At 51.6% G+C, this 20,349-nt stretch overlaps 6 protein-coding genes across 6 annotated transcripts; 2 read left to right on the top strand and 4 right to left on the bottom strand.

The window, feature by feature from the left end:
• Positions 1-362: 362 nt before the first annotated feature.
• On the bottom strand, positions 363-4,150 carry RSE1 (U2 snRNP complex subunit RSE1; the record flags this gene model as incomplete). The annotated part of the gene is made up of 3 exons (XM_076684527.1): positions 363-392; positions 483-533; positions 638-4,150. The coding sequence occupies 2 exons, from the start codon at positions 4,148-4,150 to the stop codon at positions 489-491; spliced, it is 3,558 nt and encodes a 1,185-aa protein (XP_076541271.1). The 3' UTR covers positions 363-392; positions 483-488.
• A 1,847-nt stretch (positions 4,151-5,997) lies between these two features.
• Positions 5,998-7,140, bottom strand: TRVA0_016S01728 (OTU domain-containing protein; the record flags this gene model as incomplete). The annotated part of the gene is made up of 1 exon (XM_076684526.1): positions 5,998-7,140. One exon carries the CDS (start codon positions 7,138-7,140, stop codon positions 5,998-6,000), a length of 1,143 nt encoding a protein of 380 aa, XP_076541270.1.
• Positions 7,141-8,645: 1,505 nt separating this feature from the next.
• Positions 8,646-9,707, top strand: GSF2 (Gsf2p; the record flags this gene model as incomplete). The annotated part of the gene is made up of 1 exon (XM_076684525.1): positions 8,646-9,707. The coding sequence occupies one exon, from the start codon at positions 8,646-8,648 to the stop codon at positions 9,705-9,707; it is 1,062 nt and encodes a 353-aa protein (XP_076541269.1).
• Positions 9,708-9,941: 234 nt separating this feature from the next.
• On the bottom strand, positions 9,942-11,807 carry TRVA0_016S01684 (uncharacterized protein; the record flags this gene model as incomplete). The annotated part of the gene is made up of 1 exon (XM_076684524.1): positions 9,942-11,807. One exon carries the CDS (start codon positions 11,805-11,807, stop codon positions 9,942-9,944), a length of 1,866 nt encoding a protein of 621 aa, XP_076541268.1.
• A 1,583-nt stretch (positions 11,808-13,390) lies between these two features.
• Positions 13,391-14,278, top strand: TRVA0_016S01662 (uncharacterized protein; the record flags this gene model as incomplete). The annotated part of the gene is made up of 1 exon (XM_076684523.1): positions 13,391-14,278. One exon carries the CDS (start codon positions 13,391-13,393, stop codon positions 14,276-14,278), a length of 888 nt encoding a protein of 295 aa, XP_076541267.1.
• Positions 14,279-14,697: 419 nt separating this feature from the next.
• BUD3 (Bud3p) lies at positions 14,698-19,095 on the bottom strand (the record flags this gene model as incomplete). The annotated part of the gene is made up of 2 exons (XM_076684522.1): positions 14,698-18,962; positions 19,032-19,095. 2 exons carry the CDS (start codon positions 19,093-19,095, stop codon positions 14,698-14,700), a joined length of 4,329 nt encoding a protein of 1,442 aa, XP_076541266.1.
• Between the last annotated feature and the right edge of the window lie 1,254 nt (positions 19,096-20,349).

Genomic DNA, 20,349 nt, shown 5'->3' with positions numbered 1-20,349 from the left:
ATGTACGAATCAGAATCAATTGACGCAGCGATAATCCCCGCGCCTGTACTACTCACTCCGTCCCGCAGCATACATATCCATAGGCAGTTAGCATACATATCCGCAGTAGGTAGTGAGCACACATACCCAGGCAATGACCATACATATCCAGCAGCGAGCATACATATCCAGGCAGTGAGCATAAGTGTCCCAGAGAGTGCAGGAATTGCCCGATACGATAAGGTAGTACGTACGTACGTAGATATGACTGGCGTACGTATGCAAAGCGCGCACAGTGCGATGGGCATATACTGTATTGCGATGTGGCCACGACGACTGCACTATGAGTCCATAAATATGTCGTAATGGTTTTCCAAAGCACAGATATGTACACCCCTCACACCCCGCAGAACCTGCATTGGTTAGAGTCTATATTAGTCTACAATTGGTCGTTAAACTTTTCATGGCGTGCCATTGGGTCAAAGCAGTATGCTCAAACGTACCTGGGTCTAGAATACGCTCTGGATTCTCATATCGGATATTTTCCGCTCGACCTAAACCAGTAAGTAAACAGTTAGTAAACCAATTTTATCCACAATCCCTGAATCATGCTCCAAAAATGACGACTCCCAAAATGCAGAATTAAAAAAGAACTTACGTCTCGCACGGTTCGACCGAGTTCTTGGGCGATTTTTTCCTGGTGGGGCATCGCCAGATGAGTGAATCGTTCGCACAGATCCCCGTCGATAGTACCCTTCACCGGGGCATAATAACCGCGGAACGCGATATGATGTCGCCCCGTAATCGGAGCGTCGAGCTGTCGCATTAGCCGCTCCAGGGTCTGGAAGAACGTCACATCGGACTTCGCAATGACCGGGATAAGCACCCCGAGAGTGCCCTGCACACCTCCGTAGAGTACCACCTCGCTGCCCCCTGACACGAGCTGGGCCCTGGTCAGCGCCACCGCCACATCCTGCGCATAGAAGTGCGTCTCGAGATCCAGCTTGGTCGGCGCATCCCCGTTGTACTGTGGCTTGAGGTTGCGCAGGTACGCCGCGTGTTCGTCCTCCTCTGCCATCTGCGACGCACTGTCAGAGCACGACAGCATAAACAGGTTACCAAACCGATCCCCAGCAATCACGGTATCGCGATCGAGTAGCTCCATAGCCGTGACATGGCGCTGGATAGGATCGTCCGCGAACGGTACTAATACGTTGTCCAGCGGCTTATATACGAGATAGACACAACTGTGTCGCATATCTCCGACAGCGATACGATCGCCATCGACCGAGAGCGCAGAAATCGTCGAAATGCCCAGCTCGAGTTCGGCCTTTCGCAGAAGCTGCTTCATGCCTATATCGTAGATCCTCACCTTGCTCCCCACGCCCACCAGCAAGCGGCCCTGGAAAGCAACCATCGCCAGCGGTACCTCGGAAACCTTGGTCTTGTGCACAAGCCGCAGCTTGGCCAGAGTGTCGTCGGCGTATTCATAGACCGAGATATATGCTGCGGAGCAGGTTCGCCGGGGCAGGAACTGCTGGTTCTGGGCCGACCCGATTACAATGTACTCCTGATCGTCGCGACTGGAGAACCGGACAGTAGCGACGCTAAATGCCGCTTCGTTATCCTCGAGGGTGAGGCGTTGTGTAACTTCGCCGGCCCCTGAGTCTACGACTTCAATGCACGAAGACCATTTGCCTGCTTCGCGGCCGTAGCCGTACACCTCTGCCAGATACGGATCGAGCGAACCGTCATCGGCGGTGTTGTAATCAGCCTCAGCGACAAAGTAGCAGCGGCTGAGAGCACTGCGGGCCATTCGTCGCGGCGTCAACCGCAGCTGCACTCTGCTCTGGCGCAGCTTCTCATCAAGACTCTGGAGGTTGAAAATACGCAGACGGTGGCCGTCTAGGCCAATTAGACCGTGGGGGACCACCGCCGAGGAGAAGGAAGCTGCGTTCTGCAGCTGTGGGTAGGCAATGGGCGTCATGTCGAATGTGCTCGTTGCGGACGAGTAACCGACCCACGTTTTCGTGCAAAGCACCAGAACTGCGTCCCGTCGGTTCGACTTGGATCCTTCGTCCTCTTCGCCGCCCGCGACAATTGTCGTCCGCACGATTTTAATTTCCTTGAGCCCCAGAAACCGCGTTCGAGTGTCGGTTAGCTGAGCTGTGACCGCATCCAACACAGAAGAGATGTAAACGCCGCTAACGAGACCAATGTGGAGGTAGAGAGCCTGCGGCGTCTCGGCCGTGCTGCGCATGCTGGCGATGCAGACGTCAGAGGGCGCCGCTGTGAGCGCCTGGACCACCAGCTCTTCAAGAGTCGACCCTGGGTCGAGCGAGTATATACGGATAGTCTCATTAGCGCACCCGACGGCCAGTAGAGAGGACCGCAGCCGGCCCTCGGGGACATCCCCGACTGAAAGGCAGGCAATGCCGCCCGACACCTCGGGGCGCTCATTAAACTCATTAAGTTCGCCGTCCTCGTCAACTTCAAAATAGACTAGCTTATTAGTGGAAAGAGCCAGGACCACCTGGGCGTTGTTAGTTGAGGCATGGACTACGTAGCCGTCGTCTTGCCCGGGAGTCCACTCGTTGATCTCTCCCGACTCTGATATGCTGCGCAGGCCGTTCTGGTGCACCTGGAGGATCGCGTTGCTGCCCAGCTGCTGTACTGCGATCGTCTGGACGCTCGTATCAAATCCGGAGTCAGAAACTTCTTCTACGTTCTCTCCGACTCCCAGGACCAAGGTACGATTGGCGAACGCCAGAACGATGTACTTGTCGCTCGAGTCTTCGGAGCGCTGCCGCACCGTCCAGATGCCCAGTGGGACTGCTGGCAGGGCTGAAGAGCTGTATTCCTCGACGGGGAGCCCGTATTGCAGCGTACGGAAGGTAGACCGCGACCCGCGGCCTGAAATAGTGTGGATCTGGGGTGTCTCGTCTATAGCTACAGTCGACACGTCGACGCCCATGAGCGAGTCCAACGAGTTCATATCGTGGACCAACTGAATGTTCTCAGTGTCAAACACTGTGAAGGTTGGACCAGTCTTGAGGTCATCTGTGCTAGAGAAAGTAGCAGCCCTCTCGTCCTCTAACTTCAAAAACTGGTATAGTTGGTGGTTGCCGCTTTCACAAGCAGCAAACAGAAACCCTGCCCGCAGGATGTTCATAGTTATACATGGCGGAAGCGCGGCAAAGTACTGGATGGTCATTGCCTCGACGACGCGGTTTGCCGCATCCAGCGCCATAGTTAGCTTAAATACGTCGCTCAGGCTCGTCTGGAGCAGGAAAAAAAACTCTCCGCGAGCCTTGTGCACATCACTGGCCACAATATACACCGGATAGTCCTCCTTTGTGTCTCTTCGTCGCGGAATGGGCACCCTTACCGACGGCCTGCCCACATGACGGTAGCAGATGGAGCCATTGCTGCACACTAGCACTCCCGAGGGCCCATCGTGACCGCCAGGGACTCTCACAAGGTAATTGGCGTCGCGATCAACGGCGTCTGACCACCTCTTGATGACGTGGTTGAGGCCAAGGTCTAGCTCATAGTAGGTCAATTTCTTTTCTGTGGCATCCCCCTGCTCAGCGTCCGAGTAGTCTACCTCGAGAGCCGCAAACACGGGGTTCTCGTAGCCCACATCGACACCGGTAACCGCGTAGACAAGGTTACGCGGCGTGTGGGCCTCGAGGGGGTTGGAGATGGTGATGTTCGCCTTAGCATCGCGGTTGAGCACGTAGACAAGCTTGTTACGCTCGACAGAAGCAACCAAAGCGGCTCGGCCCTTTGGATCGACCGCCAGGTACTGGCCTGGCACGATTCTCCGCACGCCAGACTTGCCATAGGGCTCTAGGTGGATCTGGGCAAAAGTATTGCTTTCGGCGTGGTATTCGAGCACCGAGAGCTTGCCTGAGTCTGTAGCAACAACAAGGCGGTCCTTGGAGGTGCCGGCGATTTTGAATGGCGCGATCTGGCGCACGATGGAGAAGGTGTTGTGGGAGAGGATGGTGTGGACGTTGCCGGTGGCAGGGTTGATGCGCAGCAGGTCGATGTAACTTCCCCGCGACACGACAATTTCTTGGAGCTTCTCTCCGCTGAAGTTGCCCACGACCGATTGGACGATGGCCGTGGGTTTTTGTACGGTCAGTGCGTACAGGTGCCGGGTCATCGCTAGTATCTTATCGTAGTGAATTTTTCAATTTCTACCCAACGTTCCCAATACACCCTTTAATCGGCGACGTTTCTGTAACCGGGCGATATCACCAACCAAGTAGCCCGGGGGTGTATTATCTTGGGGGCCAGCCCCCAAACCCCCGTAGCTCCGCTTCGCGGAGAAATTCAACCAAGTCTGCTGTTTATATCATAGCATATTCTTTGCTTAGTAGAGAACCTTTATAGTCTACTAACCGGCAATTGAGTACAACTGCTGATGACTTGAATCCAATGGCAGAAGGTAGTTGCTGCATAATTTATATCTTAATTGGCCAGTGTACGAGTAGCAAAAACAACAAATTTTGTCCTAGACCTTTATTACGGCTGATGTACTCTAACGAGCTCAAGGTGCAACTAATCCTTGCGAGGATGTGTAACTGTATCATCCGTTGAGATATTGGTGAACTACCAAATAGATTTAAAATTCTATTTGGCAGTAAATTGAGTAACTTATTAGCTGTTATTATTGCTATCATTGGTGGATTAAACTATTGGTAGCTATTGTGGACATGTGCGGTAAGCAGTATTTGTAACATCTGTAACAAAAACTCATTATGCTGTTACTACTGAAACCAACGGGTGGTGTGTTGTAACAAATATTCATTGCGCTGCAGCCATTTCTTGTGCTGTTACCAATGGGTGTTGTGTTGATATCAATGCACCTGTACTGCACATTAATGTACCTGGTGCTGTAACTAATACGTAGAGCCAAGTTGTGACAAAGATTCGCATTAAACTGCTTCTGTTGCAACAACTAGGTATTCATGCACGGCTGGGTATCGGCACCTTGACGGTCGGTTCCTACATTTCTACGGTAATTTTAACGTTTGAATTTAACGCTTGAATATAGCGGTGCCTAAACGGTCTGTGAGTAGGTACCCCTAGTTACCCTATAACCCTACGGACTGTGCATAATACTTTTTAAAACATTTTAATGTATCGGGGTATAGTTTGACCGGCTGGCTAATGCCTCTAAACACCCGTATAGTTGAACAGGCTGAGATACTTGGGTAATCGGCTGATGCCGATAAACACTTGAGTAATAATGAATAGCCCGAGTAATAATGAACGAGCCAAGGTTTCTCGATAAACACTTGTATGCTTGAATAGCCTGAGGTTTCTCGATAAACAGAGGACATACGTATACTCGAACGCCTAAGAATGAGGGGTCGAGGAGGGGTTGATCGACTACTAAAAAAAAAAATCGACTCATCTACCATTAATATTAGATTGGGTACTTTTTTTTAAAACCGCATGTACATAGATTAGTCCGACAGCCCCTCGCGGCATCCGACCCTAAGCATTAAGCATTAAGCATTAAGCATTATCATAACTTATACACATTAAAACGCTAGAATACAAGGTAGTATACATACTTGAACAGGCAGGTTGCTTTATAACACTAGAACAACACCTAATAAAACAGGTAGGTCCTTCTATAGGCAAGTCTCTCGATAAAACAGCCAAGTTTGCTCGATAAAGGTCTCTCAACAAGAAATGATTTTCCCCAGATAGGTAACTTACCAATTCCATGATTCTGTTCACCCCACTAAACCCTTGGTATAGACACTGATCGATCGCTAACACACTTGGTATGTACCAACTCACTCACTAGGTATACACTTACGTGTACTTACCCTTCCGGAACTGCACGCCCGGCGGGATTCGCAGGTTCGGGCTTACCTTTGCTGCGCGATGCCCATGATTTGCAAAAACAAGTCAACTGTTTCATATATACGACGACGTGTACAATTGATTATCGGGTCTCTGGGTTAAGGGTTATCAATGCGGGAAGATCAATCTCTATATGTTCATCGTCTCAACATGGTCATTAATGCGCCCAGATTCTCCGGTGGGCTGACTAGGCGCCCTACTATGCTTGGCACGCTTACGTTCTAGAGCGTCCCGCTTCTGGCGCTCCTTCTTCTCGCGGGCCGTTAGCCGGGGCTTTGGTCCGGGCTTCTGCTTCTTCTTGGGCTCCTCCGCCGGAGCGGGCGTTATCGGTTCAATAGGCAATCGCCCCTCCATGTCATCGAGCACCACCTTCTCGATGGTCCGCCCAATGTCTCCGTTGTTTCTTTTGAGTAGAGTGACGATTTCGTAGTCGCTGAGGATAACATGAGCCGGAATGCCCTTCCGGATGATCTTGACTTTCCATTCCGGAGCGATGCTGTCGGGCTTCGAGTTGGTGGGAATCCCGACAATCGAGGGGCACACCTCGGGGACCCCCATGTGCGGACCGCCCTTATTACGGACCGACGAGTAGTGCTCCCACTCGTGGTACGCCAAGTGGACCTCGCGCTCCGGGTCGTCGTCACTAGCAACTACATACCGCCGGTCTTTTAGGTAGATGTATACCCGCGCCCGGAACCGCCGCGCAAAGGCGACGATCTCCGGATTGTCTCCATACACCCCGTCACGGGCCATGCGACGGAGGTAGGCCGTCCAAGTCTCGCCATAATAGTCGCCGAGAAACGTCTTGAACAGCTCGGAGTTCTCTCTCATGTACTCCACGACCTCACGCCGCACCTGCCGGTGGCGCGATGGCTCCCCGTAAAGCTGGTCGCTCATGGCACGAAACAGGCAGTTGCCGTCCCCTTCGATCTCGGCCGCGTACAGATCAAGCTTCTGCAGCGACGGGAACTCCTCGTCGCTCGCTTCCAGCACCCTGCGGCTCGGCGCCGCACGCGCCGCATCACTCTCGCTGCCTTCTCCACCGCCGCCACCGCCTTTCATCCTACGACTCGTCATGCCCAGGGACGACGCCCGCAGCGCTTTAAAGCTGTACTGGCCCGGCAGGCGCTTCAGCGACAGCTTGGTCGCAGACTGTATTCTACGCACAGCGGTACCCGCGCTACCCCTGCGCTTTCGATGCGGCGGCTCCTCCGCCTTGCCGCCAAACCACAGGCACCACACAATCACACAGAACACGAGTATCTGGAGCATCCTCGTCCATTTGCCGCTGTTTGCTCTATATATATACCAAACGAAGGAACAACGAACTGGGAGATTGTTTATCGGGCTGCTACCAGGCCTCTGGAGAGAACTGGAATGCCATCATTTACGCAGGTCCCCTTACTTGCTTCGCGCGCCCCGCTCTCCAGCCGCACTCAACTCAATCTACACTTTCTTGGCCGCATTGAACCATTTGACTTGGGGGTACATACTTCCATCAGTAGTGTAATTGGGGGGACCAGTCCCCCAAACCCCCCTGGGGCTCCGCTTCGCGGAGATAGCTCCACCCGTTGAAAGTGCAAGCAACTTTACTGAAGAGATGATATTGATGTAGTCAATTCCTTCACCCGTGGTGCAATTGGGGTCCCCTCAAACTCCCCCTGAGGCTCCGCTGCGCGGAGATAACTCCACACATTGGAAAGTACATGCGGGTAACTGATAATCCTGCAGTTGGTGAATTCCTTCACTTCCCCCCCTCCCCGCGGAGTTTTGGGCAGTAGTTTGTTACGCATTGTCACAGGTTGGGAGTTTTGTAACAGTGTAACGAAAAGACTGTTACTGGCCGTAATTAAGGTACAAGGGGGTCTGGGGGCTGGCCCCCAGCTACGGGAGCTCGAGGGCTGGCCCTCGAATAACACCAGAGAATACGTGGAGATATCGATTAACGAAGTGGTTCAATATTATTGCCAAGATCAAATGCAGAAGTTTATACAGTCCAGGCCAAGTCTCGTACCATTGGAACAGTGCATTACATCTACACGTGTATCAATAAACAGTTGCATTAAACGCTTGATTCGGATTACGTCCTCAATTGACGATATGTAGCGATTTGAAGAGAGCGCAGAGGGGGGTATTTAATTGCCCGTTAGGCATGCACGATTCTCTCCACCTGTTCTACGTGTTCCCCATTCAAAAATGACACAATGATGTATTAGATGTTACGATAAGATGTATTAGATCATCCTATCAATTTATCACCACAGAACTTATTAGACCACTTTATCAATTTACTACGATAAGACGTATTTTTGTTCGTATATTCCCCGTAGACCTCAGGCGGGGGTCCTTGCATTTAACCCTCCCCAGAGAGGTTCAATTGTGGGTCCTCCCTAGCCGTTGGGAGGTGTGTGGGGGATGCAGTGGACGAGGACCATTACATCACAACCGTACATAACGCGTATTGGCAAAGCTCTAGTTCTTCGGCTTGAACCGTTTTGAGAAGTATTTGCTAACGGTGTGAATTGGGGTATTATACGTCGTGCTTGGAAGCTCTTGGAAGAAGTTATTTCCGCCCCTCCCTCTCTTAAGCCCCTCCCCCCGCGACGGCCATCAAAGTACTGTGTGCCCCACCCCTCTTTCTCCCCCTCTTTTTTTCATTTTTCCCGCTTACCGGTAGCTGCACCGGCATTACGTGGTCACCAACTATTAAGACGCTCTTCGAGTATTCAACTCTTTCATACCTTCTACATTGATCTTTGGAGAATAAAATAGTAGAAATGAGCGAGCCTAAAACGATGGATATATACATTCGCATGAATGAGGACTGCGAAAAGGACTACTGTTTCAGCGTAGACCGCGAGCAGCCCATCTCGTCACTGAGCAAGATCTTTGAGACGCTGCCCATGGTTCTGAGCCCGTCCTACTTCTACAACCCACAGCCCATTGGGTTCGCCGTCTCGACTCATCCGGGCTTCTTGACTTCCGAGGGTGCCCTGCTGTTTAGCAGTGTTGCTCATAACGAGAAGTGGCTTAAGAAGGTCGACCAGTCGACCAAGATCAAGGATGCGTGCTGGGAGGGCCAATTGGTCGTGCCACTGTGGGAATACAACTACACGCGATTCGCTACAGTTCTGAGCATTCTCGGCGGGTGGCTCTACTTGGATTTCCCCGAGTACCTTCACCCTACGCCCGGGTACGCTCCAACGACGCTGTTCTTCAACTTGGTGGAGTCGTTCTTCCCGGCGTTGAAGGACGACACTCCCTCTGCGTTTAACGGCATTTGGTGGCAGTGGGGTTTCTTTACCATGCACTTGCTCAAGGTGGGCTTCATCTACTTGATTCTGCACGTGGGTGGAGTCAACCCTGTGTCGTTCAACCCCATTGTCAACCGACGGAGCGTGAAGAAGGAGATCTCGCGCGAGATCCTGCTCGACATTGGCTGGACTTCGGCTCGCCGAGCCACCCCAATGGAGTGGCGAGAGGAGCACCGAAAGAAGGTGATTGAGCAGCATGGCGGCATTGTCGCTGCTTATCACGCCAAGGCCCTCGAGGGGCTTGGGTCGGCTGGGGTGTGGCTTCGTGAAGGTGAGGGATTCAACACGGACCCCAAGGCTACTGGGGTTGATGAGTCCAAGTTCACGGTGAACGAAGAGTACTTCCAGCAGCTCTATGTGGGTCTCGCCAAGGAGCTGTCCAAGGAGGACACCAAGGAGGAGGACAAGGCGCTGTTGATCCGAAACTTCCGACGAAGCGGGCCCTATGAGGGTCCTGAGGGCCTCAAGCAGCGATACGAGGAGCGCAAGAAGCTCGAGAAGCCAGAAGAGAAGAACCAGCGATAGCTTTGACCTCCGTAATGACCAACAAGCTCGAGACGATTTACCAATATGATATACACTACTACTTAATGTATTAATATTTTTGATGGATTAGACAATTGATAAATGAGATAAATACGATAAATACGGTTAAATGTTTTTTTGATGGTTAGTTGATTTTGGGTGGTTAGTTGATTTTTGGTGGTTAGTAGCTTCAGCGGTGGTCAATAATGGTCTTCAATGGATAATAACGTATGATCATGCTAAGATGAAACGCATGTCAATGAGGATCGGCGAGGGCTCTACGACGGGCGGGTAGTGCGACGAGAGGTTGAGGAAGGAGAGGTTTGCGGCGAAGCGGTCGCATGCAAGGGTGGTATCATCGAGGAGACGCGAGAGCTCGACCGGGTGTACGTCAATGTCTAGAAAACGACAGAGATCGAGCACACTGTACTCTGGATACTGGTGTGAAAAAGCAGTCGTCCAATCGGGCGTCGTGAGTGGCAGAGGGGGCAGCTCTATTGCATGATACGCCAGCTTGCGCTGGACTATAGGGAAGAAGCACCAGTCGGAGAGAACGAGACGGTGAGGATTCAGGGTTGGCAGTGCGTCGAAGGAAGTATCCGGGTCGTAGCAGCAGCCGATATAGAGCCAGCGCAGGATTATTGGTGTTTGGTCTTGCACGGAGATGTTTGGTCCGCTGTAGATCTCCTGGATCCCCTGGTCGAGCGCCCACAGCGGTTCGCCAAGGGCACCCAACACGTCGAGGTGTCGAAAACAATCGACGAATGCGAACTGTGGCGCACTACCACCATCGCATTCGTCATCGGCAGCGCGTTGATCGCCGTCATTGTGGTTGAGCGGTTTTGGAGGTGGGCAGAGACCAATTAGCCAGCGCGCTGACTCAAAGAATACGGCGGCTATGCATTTGCGTAGGATGTACTGGGCTCGGGGGATCGGTTCACCAGAGGTTGCCGCAGTTACGTAGACACTGTCCAGGGGGGTGTTGGCGGACTGCTGGAACCAATCAATGGCCATAAGCCCCTCAATGGTCGACTGGACGACGTCGGCGGCCATCATGGGGAAGTATTCATTTAGCTCGATAGCGAGACGCACATCGTGCAGACTGCAGTTTGCAGTGGTGAACACCTGCTGCGTGTACGGATCATAGTACCACAGCTTGTTTGGCGGCCCGCGTGCAGCGTCCTCTCTTTGTACAGGTTTACACAATAATCGGTCCGGTGCACGGTGCACCCAGGGGTCGACGTACAGGTTTTTGTCGCTGGCGCTATGCTTGTGCAGGAGTCTAGCCAGAAACGTTCTCGACCCATTCGACTTTGACCCATTCAATTTCGATTCTCTCGATTCTTTCGACTCTGGGGTCAGGGGCCATTGGTTTTGGGTTTGGTGCGAGGAGGAAGATGATCTGGAGACTGGAGTCAGCGGGACCAGAAGGGACGATTTTGATCTGGAGGGGATCTCCAGGGGAGGCAGTGGCAGCTCTTCATAGTAGCTGTCGTCATCCAGGTCAATGCTTCTAGGGGTACTGGCAGTGAAGGCTGGAGTAATACATGTATTGGCAGGTGTGGTTAAAAAGGCGGTATGATGAAAGTCCGTTTTAATTGAAATACTACCCGTAATAGCTGGTTCGGTGGGGGCAGTATTAAATAGTTCAGTGGGGGTACTATTAATTGGACCAGTACAAACTCCGCCAGTATGAAAACCAGCTTCAATTGAAATACTGTCCGTATTAACTGGGTAGGTGGGGGTAGTATTAATCGATTCAGTGGGGGCAGTATTAGTTGGTTCAGTAGGTCCAGCCGTGGAACTATTAGTATTGGAAGTGTTAACTAGTCCAGTAGAGCCAGCAATTGATCCAGTAGCGCCAATTGGGTCTGACTTGCCCATATTGCCGGTATTGGGCGCTGTCTGCATATTGGAAGTAGCATTATTTGAAGTAGCACTAGTAGTTGTAGCTCTAGCAGTAGTAGCACTAGTTGTAGAAGCTCTAGCAGTAGTAGTATTGGTGGTAGTAGCACTAGTAGTAGTAGCACTAGTGGTGGTAGTGCCGTGGATCCGGGGTATCATCCACGTACCAATGTCACTGTTACCACGAGTCACCATCACACTCACACACGTTGGTACCCTGCTAGCTAGGTTTCTTTTCGAGTCATCTAGCGGCTAGCTTTACCCGGATACTACTTTAATTAACAACCACTAAAAAAAAAACCGACGAAATACCACGTAAAATTAATGTCGTCTACACCATGCTATATACAGATATCTCTCTCAGGGGGGCAGTTTATCACCTATCTCCAAATATGTCGTTGTTATTCTATCTTATCACTTCATTTTGATAAGATTACGATAACATAATGGCCGATCGCCCGGTAATAACCCACCCATATGTTGAGATTAGCCACACCAAAGCAAGATAACACCAAAAAAGACAAAAGCGGAAGTAAGAAAAGTTCACCTTCCAAATACGAGATATCATGGATTGTCGGTAAGCCCGAGCGGGTATCCCATCAACGTCTCCGAACGGCCGTTAAAATCAAATTTTTCAGTGAGGCGTTGCGAACCCGGGTGTTCCACCGCGCGCCTTGCACCATTTTCGTATTTTGAGTGATGAGGTGAGAGAGCGTGTGTGTGTGAGAGCGGGGGGTCAAAGCGGGGGAAAAGCTCTGTTCGCGCGCGCAGGCGCCCGGTGTACAGTAGCCCACACGGAAATAGGAAATAGGACTAAAGGGGAGACCCCGAGGCGGTAAGTGCACGGGAAGAAATGAGTTATGTGTGTGTCAGTGGCTCGAAAAAAAAAAGAGAGAGAGAGATCCGGGAGAACAGGACAGGAGGAGGAGGGGGTTTCCCGGCGACAAGGCGGGCAAACATTCCACAATCAAAGCCGATAAAACGGGCCATGTTTTTTTGCGTAATCCAGAGGATGAAATGTGTGCCCCGCACCGCTTGCCCCACCATGGTTTTATTTTTATGTAACACACGTAAGTGCTTTGCATTGGCGCCTTGGCCGGTATAATGCGGATCCCACCTGCGTGCCCAATTATCTCATGGACGCATGATAGCACTTAAGCGACGAAGAAAAAGCAAGCCTATCTTGAGCCAGTCAAAAGCGAGCGAGCCCCCGTCTCAAGCGTGTCTCGGACAGGCGAGACACAAAAGCAAACCATTTGATCGATAGTCATACCAAGCGATATACATGTAGGTGAAGAGGAGAATTGAAATACACCTTCAAAATATATATATAAGTACTTTGGTGGACCAAATTTTTTCTCGTGCTACTGAAGGTCGCATTGATTGTTATCTAACAGGCTCGTTCTGTATTTGATATCACCCGTTTTTAATATATTCGGATTATCTCCAAAGAGCCCTGCGAGATACTACTACTACTACTACTAATACTACTATCAAGGTATTACCAGAGATACTTTGGGCTATATTTTAATATTTATTTCGCCCTCTAACAGGTACCAGAAAAGGGATCTCTAAAAGGACTCTAAACTACTTCTTCCACGAAGAAGAAGAACCCAAACCGCTTCTACAACAGAAGAATATATAAGATGACAGAGCAGTTTGCAGAGCTGTCATTCGCACATGCTTTACACGAACAATACTCCCCCTTGGATCACCATGAGGAGATCCACTTCTTCAACGAGTTCGAGCCCGTCGAGTCCTCGTTACCGTTCTCCAAAATGGTCTCCTACGACTACTCAGTGGACCCCCTGATCCAGCTCGACCCAAACCCGCTCTCGTCGAGCTTGGCGTCCGACTACTCGTCGACGACGCTCAACACCGCCGATTACCTGGCGATGGCCCCTACCACAACCAGTAACACTGCATTCTCCTCCCCAGTGCCCTCGCACTCCTCCTCCACCGACCTCACCCTCCTTAATGACCCGCTAATGATGACGACGATGACGAACACTACTACTACTACGACCACGAACACTACCCCCCTCCTTACTAACATTAATCACACTAATTCCACCCTGCCAGAGTTCACCCTCAACCCGCAGGCACACTTCACCATGGCCGATGGCGTGCTGGCCACCCAGCCGTACATCACCACCCCGCCAGCCGTTCCCCCCTCTGAGCTCGGCTATCCGTTCCAGGTTGCTGCAGCCGTGCCTCAGCCCACCACCAACGGCGCTCGCACCACCACCAGGTCTCCACCGTCGCCCAAAAAGGCAGTGGCCCGAACCTCGTTGCGCAAGCAGTCCGAGTCGCGTATCTCGCTGCCAGAGCTCTACCAGCGGATGGGGCTCGAGCACGACCATGAGGAGGCGCGCCATCGTGAGCAGCGGGTGTTGCAAATCCTGCGCCAGCAGGGGTTCCAACTGGGCGAGCGGACGTGGATCAGGGATACTACCGAGGTAGACCGCCGCAACATTATCGACGAGATTTACAACCAGACTTATAATGACTATGGCTATTCTAAGGAGCTGATTGAGGTTATTATTCGTCGGGGTTCGTACTATCTTATGCAGGGCCGACTTCGGCGACTCCGCAGGGCCTCTGCCTCGCTGCGTAATAAGGAAGCCGCCAAGCAGGCCGCTCTTAACGTTGCGTTATCCACTTAAATTTTTGTCGGCGAGTTCTATTACTTGGGATGATTTTCGCCGACTTTAGATGCATTAGGAAGATTATAAGCTCTCAATATTACTGGCGGACTTGGCCGGGAATTTTTTTTTGGTGTTCTACACTAGAACTTTTCATTGCCTCATTGTAGTTACAACTTTACATTTTCATTCATTGGCTCATTAGAACGGGTTTTTTTATTAATTCATTGCCTCATTGTACTGATAGCAACTGTAGTTCTAGAACTGGTTTTTTTCATTCGTTGGCTCATTGTAATATAGTGAAACAGGCTTTTTTTAATTGATTGCCTCATTTGTAATAGTAATGGTGGCACTGAACTATTTTCATTGGTTCATTTGTAATACCGTACTAATGGCGGTATTTTCATTGGTTCATTTTGTAATACAATAGTAGTAGTTAGCTAGTTAGTAAGAGTATGGGGGAGCTTGGATCGCCGATGCCACTCGACATCGAGTAACCCGCGAATAGCACTGTCGTATCGCCTGGTGCCCTGGGGCAGGTGGGCCATTGTGTCTGCAAGCCCAATTAGAGTCCATGCAAGCAGTTGCACCTTGGGTGCGTCGGCGGCATGTACGCGATCGTACAGCGACACCAACGTGGCCTTGACCCCCTCCAACTGCCGCGTCCGCGATAACGCACTCGCTGTGCTCATGTCTTGCCGACCCATTTCGTACTCCACAAGCCGGCCTATCTCCACCGTAAACGCCGCCAGCTGGAGCTCCCCTACGCTCGAGCTCGTCACGTAGTCCTCGGCACGGGCAGCCCAGTCGTCGAGGCTCTCCTCACTGTAGTAGCTATCGTAATTGCTCTCCAGCGCCGCCTGTCGGTACCGCGCAATCTTTGCGAGCTCGCCACTGCCGCGGTGCGGAACTTGTAGCGCGGATAGTTCCGCAGAGTCACTGTGTTTGATAAACGGGTCCATGCCAGAGTCACTGTCTTTCTCTCGCACATACGACCCAAGGAACATTATCGACGAGTTGCGCAAGTCAGGCCATAGCTTGCGAGACTCAGACGTACTCAGCCCACTTAACTCTTGCTTGATCGTGGCCATACTGGCGCTGTGCCGGTGCCCAAAGAACATGCTTTCCGACACAGGGTCAACGTCCCCGACTAGCCCTGCCAAGTACCGGAAGTCGTCCGCTATATTAAGGGTATCTTCTTCTTCGTCTTCTTCTTCTTCTTGTTCCGTGGCATAAGTAGTATTGGCGCTCACTTCGAGGGTACCCGAACTGTCGTACTCAAATGGTCCCGCTAACCCGATCGCCCCTGCGGCTGGCGCCGTTCCTATCTCTGGGGTAAAACCACCCAGACGAGGGGTAGCGCCTTTACTTCCCTCTCCTATCACTGTCGCAGTGGCGAGACTGTGGGTCTCGATCTCCTCCGCCTCTTCCGCATCGTCTATCCGCACTTCCTTTTGTAGTTCGTATTCCTCGAAACTTACGCCGCTGTTGGCGCTGATACTCTGAGAGTAGTGGTGCCTCAGGTGTGGATACGGATTGTCCTCGAACCGTGCCGCCTGGAGCTGGTCCAAAATTCCCGAGCTCACCTGCGACACGTCCATCGACGCTCGTGGGTGGCGCGGCTCTATGAACCGGGCAAGCTGGCGGGTGGACCCCTGTTGGAGAGCCTCGTTGTAGCGGTAGCTAGTTAAAAGTTCTTTTTCAAAACTCGCAATTGAGCTCTCGAACGAGCTCAGCGAATCGCGTTTGGCCGCGACTGCTTCATGCTCGTACTTGGTGAACCATTCGTACACATCCCGCTGCTCGCGCTCCTCCTCACTGTCTAATAGGCGATGGATCTTATCTCCTTCCACTATCTCCACCGACTGCATGGACACCGTTTCCATCGACGCAGGTCGGTCGAGGATTAATCTCTCGCGGATGCTCGACATGTCTCTCACCAGCGACTGTTCGTTAAATTCTGCCCGGTCGACGGACGATACAAAGCTCGAGTGGCCCACTTCTTCTTCTTCTTCTACTTCATCGTGACCCACCATTACCACCTGGGTATCATGGATGGCAGTGGACATACCAATCGATGAGATCGTTTCAGCATCTTCTTCAAGATCCTCCCACTCAGACATGGAGCGGAACTCCTGTGAGGGCTGTCTTTTGTTAAACGCCGATGGCACCGGCGGGAATTGAAATTCGGTAGGTGTGTGCGCAGACGAAATGGTGTTGAGTGAACTGTCTGAATGCGACATGTCTGGAGCTCCCTCCATTAGGGGTGCCGTGGTGACCACTGCGGCAGGTTTCTTGTACTTTTCCTTACCACGCAGGAACTTGAACCCGGAAGAATTGGATGAATTCTCTTCCTTCTTGTTCTTGCGACCTAGCATCGCCAGTAGGCTGGCCGGCGAACTTCGTCGCTTCGTGAGCGATGGCTTTCTCTTTGGCTCATTGTCCGCCAACACCGGAGCTAACTCCTCTGGGCCTTCCTCCACTACTGAGAGAATAGTCTGGCGCTTCTTCTGCAGGGTAGCCACAGAGCTCTTTTTGGTGGTGGTGCAGGCAGCCTTGCCCTTGGTATGGGTATTGGCGCGCCTCACGGAAGCAGTAGTCGAGAACCGAATTAACTGAGCTGTGATCTCGCGGTTCGCCTCAATTATGCCCCCAATGAGATCCTTGTTCTTAGCAGAGTAGTGTAGAGTGTATAAATACGCCGCCTCCGAATTGATAAGCTTTGCAAACTCGTTCCGGTGCACAATGTGATCAAACTCTCCCATGCCATTGAACTTCGTAAACGCCTCGACCCGGACGTGCGACTCGTCTGAGAACGACACCTTGAAGCACGCAGACACGCCATTGGCGTCTAGAACCTCACGGGTCACATCAAGGTTCATAAACAGCGCTACCGGCGTTTTGTGAACCTCCTGAGCATACCCCTGCAGCTCATGGACCGTCGCGTAGAGCGTCAGCTGTGGGCCGTTCGACTTGAACAGGTGGAACGGCTGCGTCTTGTTGAGCACCTTGGCCTTGGCCACGACATCTATAATGGTCGCCGCTAAGTGGTCGGGGCGTACCAACTGATAAAGCTTAACGTACTTGGTAGATCCATCGCGATGGCGTAATCCGTGTCCACTGACGCTGACGCATAGCCCTTTGCTGTTATTATACTCAGACATGTGCACTTCCTCGATAGGTGCCCAGGCCACTACTTTGAGCGGGGGTACATTGGTCAACGGCACCTCGTTGATCATAGAGTGCATAAGCACATCGCCTATCGACGGGATGTGCACCCCAGACGTGCTGGCGAGGGGGATAGGTGCATCGGGCTCGAGGATTACGAGTTCATCGGTGAACACGATGACTATGTTACGTACGTCTTGTTTCTCAGACAACAGATCAACGGCATCGAAGATGGTCACAACCCGCCGATTGATCCACCCGTACTCAAGCTCCTTGGGCCACCCTTCGGCCATCTCAACTAGTACCTTGCCAGTAGGAGTAAATACACGCCGATCGTAATCTTCGGAGCAGCTCTGGGCCCGCCCAAACGCGTCAATTGTGCCCACCGCCGACTCGTAGTACTCCTGCGCCAGCTCCTGCTGGTCCGCAGTCCACGGCGCCATCTTGACTAGCCGCTCTACGATAAGCTTTACGCGCGCTAGGTGCAGCGAGCAATGGATGAGCGCCTCTATCTTGCGCGCCGTGTACCTGGCTGCCGTAGCCGGCTGGAGGTGCGGCTTAACGAGAGGGTAAAACTCGCGGAGGCTTTCTGAGAGGGTCCGAGTCGCCGCTTCGTGTCGCATGCAAGCCTTGTAGAAGTAGGGCACGGTCATGCCGCACGCTTTAATGACCTCGAAACTGCCAAAAGGGGCAGCTTGCTCGAGAGCCTCATAGAACAGGTTGTTGATGCGCACAATCTCGTCTATCGTTGGCGGAAAAACTGTGTTGAGCTTACGCACCGAGAGGCCCTGCACGGTATGATCGAGGACCTCAACCCGCAGAGGGATGAGAAACTCCTGCAGGAAGTCGATGAGGTCGTTCCGGAAATTCTGCTGGAGCGTCCGTAGCTCGTCGCACACGTTCTGCACTAGGGCGGGGTCGTGCTGGTTCCCCTCCTCCCCTGACGGTGGCGGCGAGTAGAGGCGCTCTGTGGGCTCCGGAGAGTACTCGGAGAGCGGGTCAAACAGCTGTTCCAGCTGGTCCCCGAGTAGATAAACGAGCTCGTTGTTTTTCTCGATCGTCTTGTCGGAGTCGACGTACACAACGTCCATGATCTCCGTATTGATGAACTTGGGCTCTAGCACGCCGAATCGCCGCATGGCCTTTTCGATTTCGTCCGGGTATTTACCGTTGACGATTTCCATGTGCGATGCGGTGGCCCCCGCGGTGGTCTCGTCCCAGTCGTAGATGCGCCCGGCTGCGTGTCTGGCCAGCAGCTGCTGGGTGTATTTCTCCATGGTCGCAAAGGACCGCAGGCACGTAACGGCCAGGGCCTGGCGAACCAGGCTGGATCTGTGGAGCGGCGGTAGGTTGTTCACGGCTGCGTAGTACCGAGACCTGTGATCTAGGGTCATATCAATGAATCCACTGGTGCCATGGGTCGATATTAGCAGCGAGCTGAGCCGTGGATCACTGTGGTTGGCGTTACTCGGAGTTTGGTACACCACCATCATCATCTGCCCGAACAGCGGGTCTTCCCCAACCATATACACGGCATCTTTTATTGTTAGCTTCTTTCCATCTATTGCAATTGTTCAATATTCCAGTTCCAATGCGGATAACATACGTTTAGCGGCCTCTTCCGTGAATTGTTCGTAGTATGGCGAGTTTGAGTCAATGACAATCGACATAATAAATAATTAAAAATTAACCGTCTGACTTCAGTCAGAGACCAGGGTATATTTAATGTTAGTATTGCTTAGTGTTTCGCGTATCGCGTGCGTGTCTTCGTCTATCGTGTCAACACCCTGGTAATGCACAATAGCCAAATACTCCCTGATAGAAGGTAGTCTTCGATAGAAGTAGTGGTCCCTCGAAATTGAAGGTATTTGATGATAAAGGGGTCTCTGTCGAGAAGGATGGATGTTGAACAATAGAGACTCCTTCCTCCTGGAAGACGCGCCCAAGGGGTGTGGTGTTGGAATTCAGCTAAAAAAAAAATCAAAGGCGGTAGTACGGCGCCCCTCGATATTATGCACAAATCAGGTACCTTTTGTGCTCTCCCCTCTGATCGAAGGCTTTTTTATTTGGTCTGCATCGCTTTTTCCAGGGGGAGGAGTTGTCAGGAATGCACAGGAAGAATGCGCGACAGCCGACATCAAAATCCACACAGCTGGGATCTATATATGCGCCGTATATCTACAGATATTTTACACCTGTATCCTCGCCACTTCCCTCAATGCATCGGTAAATCTTTCACGTACCCGAGCGAACTATAAAACCAAACACCTCCTTCCTTGCCTTACCCCTTTGGTGGTTGGTGGTGATGGTGTGGGATTTGTCTCAGCCGCTCGCGATGCGGCGTCTTCGACGCAGCCAAGCTTCACGGGGGTGTACCAACTGCCTCCTCTGTGCGAGACCGCTCCTACGGCTGTTCTACGAGGAGTATCAATTCATGCGAAGCGGCCACGAGCTATTTTTTTGAGTGGAAGGAGTTGTGCTATTGTAATGGGTACAACAGTTTGTTACACTTAGTGTTAAAGAGTAAATTCTGACAACATAAATTGCCCATTTGTGCTAATCCAAGATAAAATCCCGAGCATAAATGGAACTATACAAATTATAAGCAGTGTTAGTTAGTATCCTTGGCTCTCAATAGGAAATAAGTACTGGCGATATGGTATTCGATATATAGGTACTCTACCAGCTGGTTAGCGGAATACTCTCATGTGCATGACATACCGAGAAATAATTTTAACAGCAAATAATAACAAAATTGCAAACATTAGTGAGTTTGATTTATTCTTGAGCCATACAACATCTGCAATCAGTACAAGTACCTGTACTATCAACGTTATAACCGACAGATTGCCAGTACAATGACTTAGCAATGGCAAGGAACGAACTTCAAATCAACTACGAAGGAACTACGGTGCAATGCTTTC

Source organism: Trichomonascus vanleenenianus, assembly GCF_965637985.1.
Source record: "Trichomonascus vanleenenianus strain CLIB 3782 genome assembly, contig: TRVA0_016S, whole genome shotgun sequence".
In the NCBI taxonomy this organism is placed as follows: domain Eukaryota; kingdom Fungi; phylum Ascomycota; class Dipodascomycetes; order Dipodascales; family Trichomonascaceae; genus Blastobotrys; species Blastobotrys vanleenenianus.
The sequence above is the reverse complement of the archived record's forward strand: the minus strand, read 5'-3'. Positions and strand labels throughout refer to the sequence as shown.